The following is a 15,357-nucleotide window of genomic DNA, read 5'->3' as shown; positions in this document are numbered from 1 at the left end:
AATTAAAAGATAAAGCAAGGTTTAAAAAATCGACACATATTGGCCCATATCAGTCGATACATATTGTATCGGGAACACCTCGATATGCCCCTATAGAGGGTGTATTGGGGTTTTGACCGGTTCAGGGGGTGGAGGAATCTTAAACTGACCCTCCTGAACTAGATTTGAAAAAAAAAGTACCGATGCTGCCTGATACACCCCTACCGGCATATCGGGTGTATCAATATTTAGAACCTTAGGATAGTATAAAAACCTCCCTTGAGGCTTTCGATAATCATAAAATCCTCTTCTTGAGGTTTAATTTTAACAAAAGCCTCCCTTGCATTTTTGGGAAAACCTACACTTACCTCCCATCCGTCATTGTCGTAGACGCGCAAAACGTCGACTAATGAGTTAGTTTTTTAAAATACTCATTTTGCCCTTTTGTATATTATTTTTACATGGAACTTTACTAAATAACCGAAAAGAAATTTTAACTTGAACGATGTTTTAAAAACGACTTAGAACCGTAACTGTTTTGGCCATCGATTTCTAGGTCGATGGTTCGACTGTCCAGTCCGAACAAACGGCCCGTTCTAACAAAAAAATAGAAATAATAATTGAAATTAAAAAAAGACAAAAAACCGTTGAACGGATTGATGGTTCGATCGCTTGAGTCAATGGGTCATTAAAAAATGACCAAAAACTGTTGAACAGATCGACGAATTGTTGACCGATTCAATGGTTTTTAGTCGGAAATCGAATTTGAGGTAAAATGGAATCAATTGCCTGAACGATTCTCGAGCCAAATGGTTTAACTGTCCGAGTCAACGGCGATTCAAAAACCATACTCGAACCATCCATTCCACCCCCCCCACCCCCTATGGTCTAGAAATTTGCACACTCAATATATTTTTATATGTAAATTTGTTCCCTCCCCTCACTTTTCACCCAATGATTGGTCTCCCTATGGCCCATCTATAAATTTTAGCCCCCTCATAAAAAATTCCTCACTCCGGCCCTAATTACAAGCTATTTTCAGTGTTCTCGTTATCCGGTTGTGTTGCTTTGTGGCCTGATTCCTAGAGTAAAAGAGAAAGTCAAGGTGACAGAAGAGAAGAAGGCGGTACCATGCATGGATGGTGTATCATCCCTCATCAATCTTTCTTTTTTTTTTTTAATATTGGGTCACTCATCAGTCAACCCCCGAAAACACATAGAGCCATAGAGGAGAGGAAAAGTCATTATTGTACGCATGTACTCAATTTGAAAGGCGTATAAATACATACAAAATACAAGGTTTTGCGCTCTACATACTTACAAACTGAACTTAAATAATGGGCCATTTACCATTCGAAGCTTGGCTTCGAGATGTCGCCATCTACATTATTGAACCAATTAAACCATATGCTAAGGTCTCTCCTACCAAGACAAGACTATCATCGTCAGAGATCTGTAATGCGTTGGAGTCAGCAGGTTCAGTTGGAGAAACTATGATAAAAGTATTAAAGTGCATGGTTAGAATTTAGAAATATTTGTGCCTTCAATTCCAATTAAAGCATTAAAATAATTATTTTATTACTAATATTCTATATGTATAAATTTTTTGATATTAAAAATCATCTTTTTAAATAAATATAGATTTAATAGAATATTTGTTCTATTAATTTATAAAATAATATTTTTAATTTATTTTCTAATTTTTAGTTAGAGTTATTAAATATAAATTTTTGTTTTTTGTTTAAATTGTATATGAACACAAAAGTTAATAATATCATTTATATATAACTTTTAATCATAAAATCACATTCGGCTTGGTGGCTTGAAATGGAAGGAAATATTAACCTGTTAGGTAGACTTTAGTTTAAGTCTCCTGAAACACATTTTTTATTATGAGGCTTGATGAAATTATCAATCCAACCCTTGATCCCTTCAACCCAATTCATCCTGAGCCTAATGGATACTTTGACCCAATCCACTCTAACCCTTTTTTACTGACCTTAATGGGTTGTTTGACATATATTGACCTACCAATAGAATAGATGAATAAAATGGATTTGAAGAGAACAGGGTGAAGACATTGAGAAACGAATAAATTAAAGGGTGGTGATGAATCATTAATTGCAATTACCAAGCGTGGTCGGATTTAAAAGGCAAGTTTCGTTAGAGTCTTGGCTTACGTCGTAGATTGGACACAAGATGCCAGCCAACCCAACTCATGGACTACGGTTTTCAGCCATCGAGCTGAAAGGATGGGTTAAGTTGTATGAGGTGAATGACAGTATGTTAAAAATGGCCACTGCATTGACTTCAATTCTCCAATTAAATGGATACTAGATGATTAGTTTAGTACAACGATAGGAAGCAGCAGGCGAGATTCTTGATTATGGTTCGGAGTTAGTTGAACCGATATAGAGGCCATTGGTTCCAGTTCGGATCAGCTCTAGAGATATTGGACGAACATAGAAGGTGACAATGCTAGCCTAATTGATATTGTGCCCAATGCATCTTTTTTCCAGTTAATTTAATTTTATTTTTTGTTATTTCTTTCCTTTTCCCTTTTATGATGAGGACTAACTAACGAGTCAGGTGAAAATATTCTCAGAGGTTCAGGATCAGAATTTAAAATATTCTTAGAGGTTGAATCGAGATTAACTTATTTGATATAAAACCGATGAATTGTAGAAACAGAGTTTTGATTTTTGTTTTTTGTTTGATGGATGCATGCCTGTTGGGGGGTTACCATTAAGATTAAATTATTTTCTTTAATTTCTTGTAATTTGTAAAGAAAAAGGATACATGGGTCGAGTGATTGGCTAAAGTCGAATATTATGTTGTTGAATAGGTGATTCAAGTTAAAATTGCTTTCCGAGTTATTTTAGTAAAAATCCATATAAAAAGGTTAAAGTGGGTATTTTAAATAAATCAATTTATTAGTCAACGTTTTTGTTGACCGAAGGAGGCAAGGGTAAATTTTTCCTAAGGGTGGTTTTTGTTAAAGTTAAACCCCAGGGGAGGTTTATGAATTTTATCTGTTTTGGATTGATCGGTGGGAACTGCGAAGAGCTTGTATCACACTCTAAAAAAAAAATGGAGATTGATTGACGCCGTAAAAAGGAAGACGAGAGGGATGATCTTTTATGCTGCGTTTGGAATCGGTGTAAAATTATATTGATGACGTTTTACACTGGATCCTGATTTAGTGACTCTTGCACTTTTGAAATGTAATGTGATGAGTGTAAAGTTTTACATTGATTTTATTGATGTAGTATTTATATTGATAGTTGATCTAAAACTTTATGTTTAATGAGGTTTTACACCGGTTCACAATGTGAATTCCACTCCATCTAAACACACGCAAAATTAAACTGGAGTGAAGTTTTACGTCGATCATGATACACTCCTTCCAAGCGTTGACAACATCGAATTGACGTAAACTTTTACATCGGTTATTGATTTACACCGATTCCAAACGTAGCCTTAGGGAAAATTTCACTTGTACCATGAACTTCGGGATAGTGTCATGTAGGGGTGTCAACAGTATTCAAAAATCCGATTTCAAATTTAATATAATCGGTCAAATTCGGATATGACCTGATTCGATTTGCTAAATATCCAAATTTGATCGATTATTTAATTCTTATATATAATATATAGAATAATTTATATAATAATTAAGTTATATAAGTAATTTATATATTTATGTATTTTATATCAATAAAATATTTATTAATCATCTAAAATAATTAATTAATCAAATTCAAATTGAATTGAATATTCAAATATTTAATCAGATTTAAATTTGAATATTAATTTTTAATATCTATTAGATATGGAATAAAATTCGAATATCAGATTTTCTAATTGGATTTGAATTCGGATATTGCTTGATCCCATTCATTCATTTACACCCCTAGTGTCAAATTATTACCCGAAAAATCACTGGAGTACCCAAACTTTTGAAAACTGTCAACTCGGTTACTATCGTTGGTACTCCGTTAGCTTTGTCAATCACATGATGACATGTGATAACTTAAAACTTTCAGTATGTCCGAAATGCCCTTTAAGCATAATTGAGAACCATTATACCCTTTTCAAACCAATTTAATATTTCCCAAAAATATACGGTTGGTTGAAGCTAAACAGTGAAGACTGGGTTCCGCCGTCGTTGCCGTAGTAGAATCTGCGGACTTGCAATGGCCCCAGTGGAGAGTATCACCTCCCCTCCGCTACGTATCATGGCATGGTGGTGCTTATCAATTTTATCCCAATAATGATGCCAATCGCCGCTTGTTTCCGACCCCCTAGTGCACCTGTGGGAATTCGATAAATGACGCCAATCGCCGCTTGTTTCCGACCCTGGTGCGCTTGCGGGAACCCGTTAAACGACGCCAATTGCTGCCTTATTTCAGACCCTGGTGTGCCTGCGGGAAAACCAGAGAGAGAGATTGAGATATTACCAACTGAGACAAAGCTGCTCTCGTGGAGAGTGACCCTAATGTTGGATGGAGTGGAGTGAGTGAGATCATGGTTTTTAAAACCGATTTGGAGACCGAACCGGTCAGGGGTTCGGTTATCGACCATTCGACCTGAATGGCCGGCCCATTCTGACAAAAAAAAAATGAAAACTGGTCTCAAACGGTTAACCACTTGGGTCAGTGATTTGCGATCAAAATCAACCGTTTTTATGAAAAATCCGGCTTTGGGAAAAACTGAAACCGGTCATCTAACCGGTTCACTGTTTTTCTGGTCCAACCATCCGGTCCTGTCCAGTTTTGAAAACCATGAGTGAGATAACATATGTAATTAGTCAGTAACAAAGCCACCGTTTCCCAGGTAAAGCTTACCGTTACTGTTAATTTACCGCCTGCACTTCCTCTCGTTTCTTTAATTCTTTCCACTATGCTTTTTCACTTATTATTTATTCATCTATGGATCTTCATCTTCAACTCTGCATTTTCACTTCCCAGGTTATAGGCTCAATGCTTTATAAAAAGTTCCTTTTTTTCCTGTTTCAGTTGTTCAACTGCAACTCTGAACAATTTGGATTAGTTTTCTGTTTGGTGGGTAGATTTGTGGATTTCGTTGGCTTTTGGCTCCGTTCAGAAAACACATATGGTTGTGAAAATTTGAGAGTGGTTTGAGAGATTCTTCTTCTTCTTCTTCTTCTTCTTCTTCTTCTTCTTCTCTCTTGTTTCTTTTTTTTTTTTTTTTTTTCTCTAATCTCTCTGTCTACTCTTGTGCTGCAGGACTTAGGTTTTCAAGCATTCATTTGGGAACTCTTATCGTTAAATCTTATCTGGACTTAGTCATGAACTTCACCACCATGTTCTAACTGTCAATTGCGCGATAGAGTTTTAAGACTTCTATTTGTTCTCCGATTGGCATATCCTATTCAGCAGCAAATCTAACCAAGAACTGATGCTTCTCTAGAGATGTTTCTCTCCGACAACGACTGAACACACTGGGATTTCTCTCTGGTTATGATTTCCAAAATGAACTCATCGATGGCGAACGCTGCAACTTCAAACAGGACTTTCGGTGTTTGTTGTTAACAGAGGGTTTAAAAGGGGTAATTTTGACATTTTAAAAAATAATTTTCTCTGTTCTTTGGATTTACTAGGGGTGTGTCATTGCATTTGTTTGTTTGAAACCAAATTAACAGTTTTTGAAAATTTAAATATTGCAGTAACACATTTTAAAGTTTGGATACTAATTTTGATACTACCCTAAAAATTTAAGGTATTAAATTAAAATTTTCCCAATTAAGAGGCATCCCATCACTAACGGTATCTAATTATCTATTGTTATTTTGATTTGAGAGGGAAATGCCCCAAAAAGGTTCTAAAAAAGACGAAAAGAGATGGGAAGAGGGGGAGGAGGGATAACAGGAGGTAAGTTGGTAGGCGTTAAAAGAGACATTTAACAAACCAAAAATATGTGGAGCAAGGTAATTAGGAGGCCAACTCATGGTGGGCCCATATCTTGGGGGTAGTGTCAATTTAGCACGTTAACTTTCAAATGTATCAATACAGTATTTAAATTTTTGAAAATGTTAAATTGGCCCCTATTTATTGAAAATATCAAAACTATCATTCAAAATAGGACATTGTTTATTATTTTTTACTTTGAGATTAAACGGTTGAGATGTTTGAGATTTTAAATTAATGAAGTCATTGTTGATGCGGCATGATCCGGGCACTTCTAGCTGGCTGCTAACTGGCTCCTAACTGACAACTGACGGCACCTGAGAAGAAGAAGATGAAGGACTCATGGGGGATTTGCCTAGTGGGAGTACTCTGAAGCTTAAGTTAGAACGTTGGGGAGAAAGCAAAGAGTGTAAAGAAGCTAAGAGTGTAGGTCGTGCTAGATCACTGAGTTTTCGAGATTAGCTCGAGAGTAAGTTTTAGATAGGTCTCTAATGTTCGAGAGAGAGCTCTCCCTTTTACTAGGGAGCTCTTATATAGGCGTTCTTGTTAAATCGGGCGTAACAGCCACTGGGCTTCTGTTGCAGCCGTTACCTGCCAGGGCTGCGCAGGTGAACGCTGCAGGGTACTACCCAATTGGATGGGTGACATGTCCCGGAAGGACAGACACACCACCATCTGTCGAGAGACGTGGGTACAGTTTGCCGAATAGACAGGGACTATGCCGTCAGTTGAGAGAAGTAGCGCAGTCTGATGGGTACGGTCTTGTCAGATAGAAGCTTCCTTGAGAACGTCACGTTGCTTAGTTGCGAGCCACCTTGTAGCGAGCTACCCAGTCACATAGCGAGCTATCTTGTCACGAGCTACTTTGTAGCGAGTTCCTAAGGGTATTTCAAGGTGACCCTTCTCAAGGTTGTTTTTCTGCCTAAGTGTTGGAGCGAGCTAGTTACCCTAACTCGTGGGTTGGTATAGTCTTGGAGTATTCCCTTTCGATAGCTCGGAGGAGCTCGAGCTTACGTGGTAGCGAACTCCCCCTATAGCGAGCTATGACGTAGCGAGCTGTCCTGCAGGTCCGTTACTTAATCGCAACCAGGTTGCGGTGTTGAGCTATTGCTCATATTGAGTCAGGTCCACATGTCACTGTCTCAAGGGGTTGGGTCAAATCTTTCTCCATCATTTGTTTTTTATCTTTACATTTGAAATACATTCTTGTCTCCTTATTTCTTTGCTTTCGATTATTATTTTCCTCTATCATATTTCATGTTTTTTTCTCTTTTCCTTTAAAGATAATTGGTTTAATGTTAAATAAAAGATAATAAAGAGTATTAGTATTTTAAAGGATAGTTTTAAATAATTGATGGTGTTTAGCAGTAAAGATCAATTTTACACTTTTTGAAAGTAAAGTACTATATTAATACGTTTGAAAGTTGGAATACTAAAACTGACATTACCCCAAATTTCAGGGTATTAAACTGAAAATTTCCCATAAGAAAACATGGGATCACGTTGATTTCTTCTTTTATCTACCACAATAACAGATAAAACCTCGCGAAAATTCATATTGCAAGTTTGCAACGAGGTTTTTTGACGAGTAAACTTGGCATTGGTCTTAGAGAGAGAGAGAGAACGCGGCGCTCGATTGGCAGTTTGGCACTTGGCCTTAGCGTTTGTCATCAGAATTCAGAAGACAAGTTTCAGACTCCTCTCCCGCCCGCCCGCCCTTCATTTTCAATAACACCAACACAGCCTAAATCGTGATTAAATTAGTAATAGAGATAGAGCCCTGAAAATTATTTCAGACTCCCTCGCGACCCCAGGTCACGACTCGTTGCTGCGAATCGGAGAAGCCCGAAAATAAAAGTGGAAGGCGGAAGCTTAGCGCCTAGCCCGAAACAATGGCCACATCACTTGGGCTTGGAGTTGGAGGGGCTCGTTTTGCTATCTATCGCTCTTCAACCATCTGCAGGCCTCCCGGTGTCCGTTTTGAATTCCGAAAATGCTTCTACGGTGCCTCGGTTTCTCACATGAAGCAAGCTAGCTTCACAACTTCGGGAACTGCTCACCAACTTTCAACTTCGGCAATACTCTCATCCAAGGAGGTCTGCCAATTCTTGATTTTCCAAAGTTTGGATCTTATTTCTTTTTTCTTATTCAAGAACCCGTTTTCAGTTTTTTCTTTTTCCCCTGTGGTTATGCAGTTGATTGAATCTCTAATAAATGGGGTGGATTTATCAGAAGAGCAGGCAGAAGCCTCTCTCGATTTCCTATTGAAAGATGCTAATGAAGTGCTCGTCAGCGCTCTTCTTGTTCTTTTAAGAGCCAAAGGGGAGACATTCGAAGAAGTAAACACACGCTAATTGTCCTTATATTTGTTAGAAGCTAACCTTACATCTTGGTTGTTCTTTAGAAATTTCATAATTAGAACACATATTTGCTTTTCTCTTACAGAAGTTAATGGGCGCTCTGATGCCCAGATTGTAGGATTGGCAAGGGCTATTATCAAATACTGTAGGAAAGTCGAAGAGGTTGGGGATGCAGTTGACATTGTCGGAACCGGTGGCGATGGGGCAAACACTGTTAACATCTCGACGGGCGCTTCTATCCTTGCTGCTGCTTCCGGTGCAAAAGTTGCAAAGGTGATATATCACCCTCCCCTCCCCGATCCACAGTTTCTTTAAAAGAAAGCACATTGAGAGAACAGGGAAAAGTAAGAAGAATAACGATTTTGTTTGCTGCCTTCCAGCAAGGAAACCGCTCCAGTTCTTCTGCATGTGGAAGCGCCGATGTGTTACAAGCATTGGGAGTTGCCATTGATCTAGGCCCTCAGGTTGGTGCGTTAAATTTAGGTTACCAATTGGTGAATCATGTACTTGCTGCAGGTTTCTGCTGAATCTTCTATGCTTTCATGGTGATTATTCCTTTCATACCCTCTTGTTTCCTTGGAATTAGGGAGTAAGAAGATGTATAAGGGAAGCAGGCATTGGTTTCATGATGTCTCCAAAGTACCATCCAGCAATGAAAATCGTTGCCCCTGTGAGGAAAAAACTTGAAGTGAAGACTGTGTTCAATATCTTGGGTCCTTTGCTGAATCCAGCACGGGTGCCTTTTGCAGTTGTTGGTGTTTACAATGAAGATCTAGTAAGTTCACCCACGATGGATTGTAGTGTTACGGGGTTTCTCCAATAACTTGTCAAAATATGATTTAGAAGTCTCTATGTTTGTAAGGTTACCTTCTTTTCATTCAGAAACTCTGCTCTTGTTCATGTTTCTGGTCGACATAAATCTAATAAGGCATTTGGCATAGGATAAAACCAGGATACTTGGGATGCCACCACAAGTGATGTGAACGAAGGAACCCCATTCCTTCTTCGTTTGCTCCAAACACAAGGACCTCGGAACGGACCACTGCTTGATATTGAAGATGTAGTAGCCACTATAGTGGTCTTTACAAGGCGAGGTTGGATTGCTGATACCAAGTCAAATTTAGTGACCATAGTGAATGATGCATTAAAATCAGAATTTTTAGAAGCATGAAGTGATTTTTCAGATTTGAAGAATAGAAACCCCTTTATCCTCTAATGACAGTTTCCTTTGAACCTTCAACATGGCCCCACCAAAATTGTACTGTCATGATGGTTGCTTCAATCTGGTGACTGGAAAATATTGTCACAGATTTTAAGGACTTGGGAAAATATTCTTGAATATCTTGTATATAAAGGTAATATATACAAACTAGAATAGACAAAGAAATACACTAACATGTATGACCTGACTCAAGCATCTACGTTCTATCATAATACACTTGATTTTACATCCTACCATCAAATGGATTTATGCACATTGGCTATCATTTTTTATCTTGCCTGAAGAAAAGGGATTTGTGTTGTGTTATAATTAGAGCATTGGAGTGGGGGATGCGGTTAGTGCAGAGGTCCAAGCTGTTCTACAGGGAGCTCAAATCGCTAAAGAGATGAACCTCAGAAATCTCGTCATAGGAGACTCTAAAGTGGTAATTGGGTGGCTGAATGAACTGGAGACAGCGGCTTGGCCTTTCAGGGGGGCGATGAGAAGATTCAAATGGCTAACTTTCTAATTTAACAGTCAGAGTTCAGTGGGAGAGAAGATCAGCAAATGGGCTCGTAAACCTACTAGCTAAGCAAGGGGTTAATAGGGGTCAATTATTATGTGCTACACTGTAAATATGCAATTTATCTTGTTTTCTTGGGGCAGTATCTCGCTCTTCTTGGGAAAACTAAATGCTGTGTCAGTTGTAAATCCATCTTCAAAAAAAATTTAATGAAATGCTTTATTATTAATAAAACAAATAATTAGAGCATTTTGGCTATAGTATGAAGCCCCACTTTCAGACACAACATGAAGGACTGGGAGCTCAAGGCTCTTGGTTCTCTGCTAGAAAGACTCCATAATTTTGATATTCATCCAGAAGCTGATGATAGCAAGGTGTGGGTTTGGGACAGCTCAGGATGTTTCTCATGCAAGTCTGGCTACAAAGCTCTCACAGGCCAACTATCTTAGCCTGTTCCATGGGCTTGGATTTGGGTACAGGTCCTCACCAAGGTTATTTTCTTTCTTCGGTCAGCAGCCTTGGATAGAATCCTAACAGTCAACAACCTAGTGGTCAGGGGCATGCAGCTTGAGAACTCTTGTTGTTTGTGTGGCAATTTTCAGGAATCAGTGTCTCATCTACTCATTCATTGTGCTTTCTCTAAACAGATCTGGTTTCACGTTTTGACCCTGTTTGGGAGATCATGGGTAACACCCCCTGATGTACCTACCATCTCTGTTGGCCTCTTGGAAGCAGCCCAGTTTCTCGGCTAAAGGAAAAATTCTCAGGATGCCACTCCCCCTTGTATTTTGCTGGGCTATCTGGAAGGAGAGTAACAGCAGGATTTTTGAAGAGAAGTCCTCTCCTGTCAAGTGGTGATCAGAAAAATAGAGTGGTCGCTTCTTTAGTGGATGGGGGTTGATGTAACCGTTTTTGGTCACGTACCATTTTTTGAGATGTATAATTTTTTTTTGGCTAAGTACCTCGTTATTTGACCCGGTGGTGACGTGCCTTGGTGATGAGCTACTTGGTGGTGAACTGCCTGGTGGAGAACTGCTTGGGGGCGAACTGCCTAGTGGCGAGCTCCCTGATGGCGAACTGCCTGGTGGCGAGCTGCCTGGTGGAGACTGCCTGGGGGCGAACTGCTTGGTGGCGAGCTCCCTGGTGGCGAACTGCCTGGTGGCGAGCTCCCTGGTGGCGAATTGCTTGGTGGCGAGCTCCTTGGTGGCGAACTGCCTGGTGGAGAGCTACCTGGTGGCGAGCTCCCTACTAGGCAGCCTGTGACTTAGAGAATGGTGGAGCTCCCTGGTGCAGCGCAACCCGATTGCACTCTGCATGAGGTGGTTTTCTTTCCTTTGTAGGCCGTGGGAGTTGAGGGACCTGCGAGAACTCCATCTTTTCCTCCTCTTTGTAGGCGGCGAGAGCTGAGGGACCTGCGAGAACTGAATCAGAGGACCCGGGGGTATTTTCCCGGTGGGGGCTCTCCGACGCTTAAGTTAGCACTCTGATTGTAGAGAGCTTTGAAGATGATATTGGAGAAACGAGAGAGCTAGAGAGCAGGGATTACCTCCATTTTTTCCATCATCTTCCTCTTTGGGGGGTGAGGTCTTTATATACCGGAGTCCTCGTGGGTTAGGTGGGTGAAAAGCCTCCAAACGGTAAGACTCGCCACATCCCGTCAGAATCGGGGTACGGTGGTGAACTCCCTCGAGGTTGTCAGGCTGGCGCTTGTGTCAGGCGGCCAGGTCGGCGCCTGGACCAGGTTGTCAGGTTGGTGCTTGTGTCAGTCGGTGGGTCGGTGTTTGGGCCAGGTTGTCAGGTTGGCGGGTTGGTGTTTGGGCTAGGTTGTCAGGTCGGTGCCTGTGTCAGTCAGCGGGTCGGTGTCTGGGCCAGGTTGTTAGGCAGGAGATCTTCCTACGATACGCCAAACTACTTTTCTGTACCGAGCTACCCCACAAGTGGCGAGCTGCTCGGGGGAGCTATTCCGAGCTCCTTGGGCTATGCCGAGCTGCTTGTGGCGAGCTTTGCCGAGCTACCTGGCTCCTTGGTGGCGAGCTCCTTGGAGAGCTGCCTAGCTCCTTGGCGAGCTCCTTGGTGAGTTACCGAGCTCGCGGGGTATGCTGTTATGGTTCATCGGTGGGCGTCTTGTGGGTTGCTAGGTCAGATCATGTGCCAGGCTGATCCGGCTAGGCCGCGCCAGGTCACGCACAGGCCGCGCCAGGCCGCACTAGGCCGGCCAGACCGATGCACGGGTGGGTCACCAACTTCGTAAGTTGTTGCCGGGGTGTTTGCCTAGTTGTCACGAGGTGCCACGTGTCACAATTTCACTGGAGGGCCAAATCTGCCCTCATCAGGGGTCCCAAAGGATTTTTTATGATGTCCCCATTCACACTTTCATGAATCAGTGGAGAAATATCATTTACTAATTACCAAGCTTTTTTTGTGGATTTATGTATAGAGCTGAAAATATTTCTTTTTTGAAACAGCTGTATAGCAGCCTTGTATATGCTTTCACGTATTTATTAATATGGTAATACAAATTTCACACCATTTATAAAAAAATATTTAGATAATTTCATAATTTCTGGCCATTCTTTTAATTTGTTGCATTATTAGTTCACTTGAATTTTTGTTTTTCACTGATTGTCCTTTTTCAAATCAATGTCATGTTTATGTGCATGGCTTCTTCATTCTTGGACAGGTGATCAAAATGGCCAAAGCACTGCAAAGATTTGGAATGAGAAGAGCATTAGTTGTTCACTCGGAGGGTCTAGATGAAATGAGTCCCCTTGGTATGATAGACAAATTACACTGGTTTCATGCACTCCCAAGCTTGGTGATTGATATTTCTATTACTTTGTTGATCGTCTTTCATTGCAGTTGTGGATAACTATTTTCTTTTCTTTTTTTTTTCTTCTACTTGTTTTTTTCTTTTAACTTACAGTAATTTCTGGTGGTGTATTTTTTACAGGGCCTGGATTAGTCCTTGATGTTACTCCTGAAAAGATTGAGAAGTTTTCCTTTGATCCATGTAACAATCTTGTTGTCTTTCTCACTTTATTTCAACCATTTTTAAGAAAAGAGTAATTAGGTCTTGGGGGACAATTTTGAATGAATTGTTTAATTTTAAGATTCTTAATTTATTAATGCCTAAATGCATAACAAAATCATATAGGGAGATTCATTGCAGGTAGGTTACTGAAGTAACAATGCTGTCATTTTTCGATTTCATGCATAGACTCATTCTACTTGTATTGCCATTTCAATAAGGAACCCATTTTAGATGTTGAATTTATGTATTCAAATGCTAAGCAAAAACTTGTTAAAAAAATGTTAAGCAAAAGATAAAAGTCAAATAATTTCATCCCGAGTGGTTTCCAACTATAGCTCTTGAATAGAGACAAGAATAAAATTTGCAGGATAATTTTATTCTGTATTTCAATATGTACTTTCCCCTATGCTTTTTTGTTGATTATAAGATAATGACTAATCCAGAACACATAATGTGCAGTGGAATTTGGTATTCGACGTTGTACTGTAGAGAGTTTGAGAGGTGGTAGTCCAGAGTACAATGCAGAGATACTAAGGCGTGTGCTATCTGGGGAAAAAGGATCTATTGCAGATGCCCTTGTAAGTTTTTTGTCAATTTGAGAGTTCTTTGAGCTATAAGGTGAATCTGGTGGAAGTACTTTACTATTCCTCAACACCCCCTGAAAGGGAAGAAGAAGGAAGGGCATCCCAACCAAAATCCTATTACAAAAATGGATCAACTGGCTAGTTAAATTTTTATATTTACCTCTAGAAATTATATCCAAGAAAAAAAAAAGATGTGTACCTCTAGGTAACAGAATCATTGGTTGAACATGAAAACAGGTCCTAAACGCAGCTGCAGCTCTCTTGGTCAGTGGGAAAGTAAGGAGCCTCGCTGAAGGAGTAGCCCTGGCCAGTGAAACGCAACGTTCAGGAGAAGCACTCAAAACACTTGAGTTCTGGATTAATATCTCCAATGTAAGTGAGAAGTCTATTGGAAAGGTTTTCTGGTTTCTAATTTCTCCTCTTCCTTCTTCACCTTGTTCTCTTACTTGTTTCTGGTTCTTCTCTTTGGTTCATGGTAACTGCAGAAAGCAGAAGAGGAAGAAGAAGAAGATGAAGAAATAACGTTGAGAGTTAATTAATTTGTACTGTGACAGGCTTGTTGATGGTGAGGTATCAAGGGGCTGATTGTTGATGTGTTATTAAATGTATGACAATAATAAGTTCACCAGTAAATAAATGCATGCCAGGTACCATACCATAGGTCCTTCCATTTGGCATTTAATTAAGGTTCCATCTATCCTATCATATCCCCTCCAGGCTTATTTCTTCAGGGATCCAAGCAGGTTTTTTGTGGTCCATCTGAGTTGATTTTTTCATCTAAATCTAATGATATTCAGTCTAAGACCCTAACAATCTGCTGCTCAGGATCATCTCTAATTTTGCCTAACCCAACAATTTTATCTTCCATTTGAGTGCCAAAGAAGGGTCCCTGCCCATGGATTTGATTTTCTTTGGCGATACAAACAAGATTCAAAATATCGATTATCATATTATAAAAGAAATTTTTAAGAGATGTACGGGGATCTGCTAAGGAAAAGCTGGGAAATATTATGAAGATTAATTTGTTAGGTGCTTAGGTAATACGCCACCTGTACTTGTATGTGTACGTACATACACATGCCATCGCCTTTGTATGTGTACGTACGTACACCTGTACTTGTAAGGTGGTGTAGTTATCAATTTGTGCATCAGGTTGTCTTCTGTGGCTAAGAATACCCTTTAACATTAATGTGGCATGGCACCATGGTTTTCAAAATCGGACCGGACCGGATGGTCGGATCAGAAAAACCGAGAATTGGTCAGGTGACTGGTTCCGTTTTCCTCAAAAACTGGATTTTCTCCTAAAATCATTGATTTTGGTCAGCAAACCGTTGAATCGGGTGATTAATCATTCGAATTGTTTGAATGATTCTGACCATTTTTTTTATTTTTTTGTCAGAATGAGTTGAGCGTTCGATTTAACGGTCAAACCGTTTGACTTGGTAACCGGACCCTGACCGGTTCAGCCACCGGTTCGGTTTTAAAAATCATGCATGGCACTGATATAAAAGAGCTCAACCCCAACATTTGTACAAAATATAAACGAAAAGAAAACTATCCTGCCTCCCCATTTTTGTTTACTTAACCCTGTTTTCCATGGTGTTTCCTTTATCCTCGTAGCACTCCCCAAAGTTGGTTTCTAATTAATTCCATTCAATCAAGTTTCCTTAAAGTTTGTTTCATTTTTGTGACTTGTCTTGTTATTTATTTATTTATTTTTGGTATTACAAATTACATATTACAGGGGAT

The 15,357-nt window shown here is 39.8% G+C and overlaps 1 protein-coding gene and 1 long non-coding RNA gene across 2 annotated transcripts; one reads left to right on the top strand and one right to left on the bottom strand.

Annotated features, from left to right (window-relative positions):
* Window positions 1–7,429: 7,429 nt before the first annotated feature.
* On the top strand, window positions 7,430–14,294 carry LOC148862786 (anthranilate phosphoribosyltransferase, chloroplastic-like). Its single transcript, XM_088978577.1, has 10 exons — window positions 7,430–8,005; window positions 8,105–8,248; window positions 8,381–8,542; window positions 8,650–8,733; window positions 8,856–9,044; window positions 12,674–12,764; window positions 12,944–13,003; window positions 13,484–13,602; window positions 13,846–13,980; window positions 14,094–14,294. Exons 1-10 carry the CDS (start codon window positions 7,802–7,804, stop codon window positions 14,145–14,147), a joined length of 1,242 nt encoding a protein of 413 aa, XP_088834703.1. The 5' UTR covers window positions 7,430–7,801; the 3' UTR covers window positions 14,148–14,294.
* On the bottom strand, window positions 8,245–13,944 carry LOC148862787 (uncharacterized). The gene is made up of 2 exons (XR_016110012.1): window positions 13,808–13,944; window positions 8,245–9,372 (listed from the first exon to the last, which is right to left on the bottom strand). It is a non-coding gene; the product is annotated as an uncharacterized LOC148862787 (long non-coding RNA).
* Window positions 14,295–15,357: the final 1,063 nt, after the last annotated feature.

This window comes from Nelumbo lutea, chromosome 3, assembly GCF_056320005.1.
Source record: "Nelumbo lutea isolate HS-2025 chromosome 3, American lotus-T2T, whole genome shotgun sequence".
NCBI lineage: Eukaryota > Viridiplantae > Streptophyta > Magnoliopsida > Proteales > Nelumbonaceae > Nelumbo > Nelumbo lutea.
The sequence above is the reverse complement of the archived record's forward strand: the minus strand, read 5'-3'. Positions and strand labels throughout refer to the sequence as shown.

Bases quoted from the DNA above. Each gene is read 5' to 3' on its own strand.
- LOC148862786 (XM_088978577.1), top strand. From the start codon at position 7,802: ATGGCCACATCACTTGGGCTTGGAGTTGGAGGGGCTCGTTTTGCTATC. The intron at 13,004-13,483 runs GTAACAATCTTG...CATAATGTGCAG, and splicing joins GAAGTTTTCCTTTGATCCAT to TGGAATTTGGTATTCGACGT. The intron at 13,981-14,093 runs GTAAGTGAGAAG...TGGTAACTGCAG, and splicing joins TCTGGATTAATATCTCCAAT to AAAGCAGAAGAGGAAGAAGA.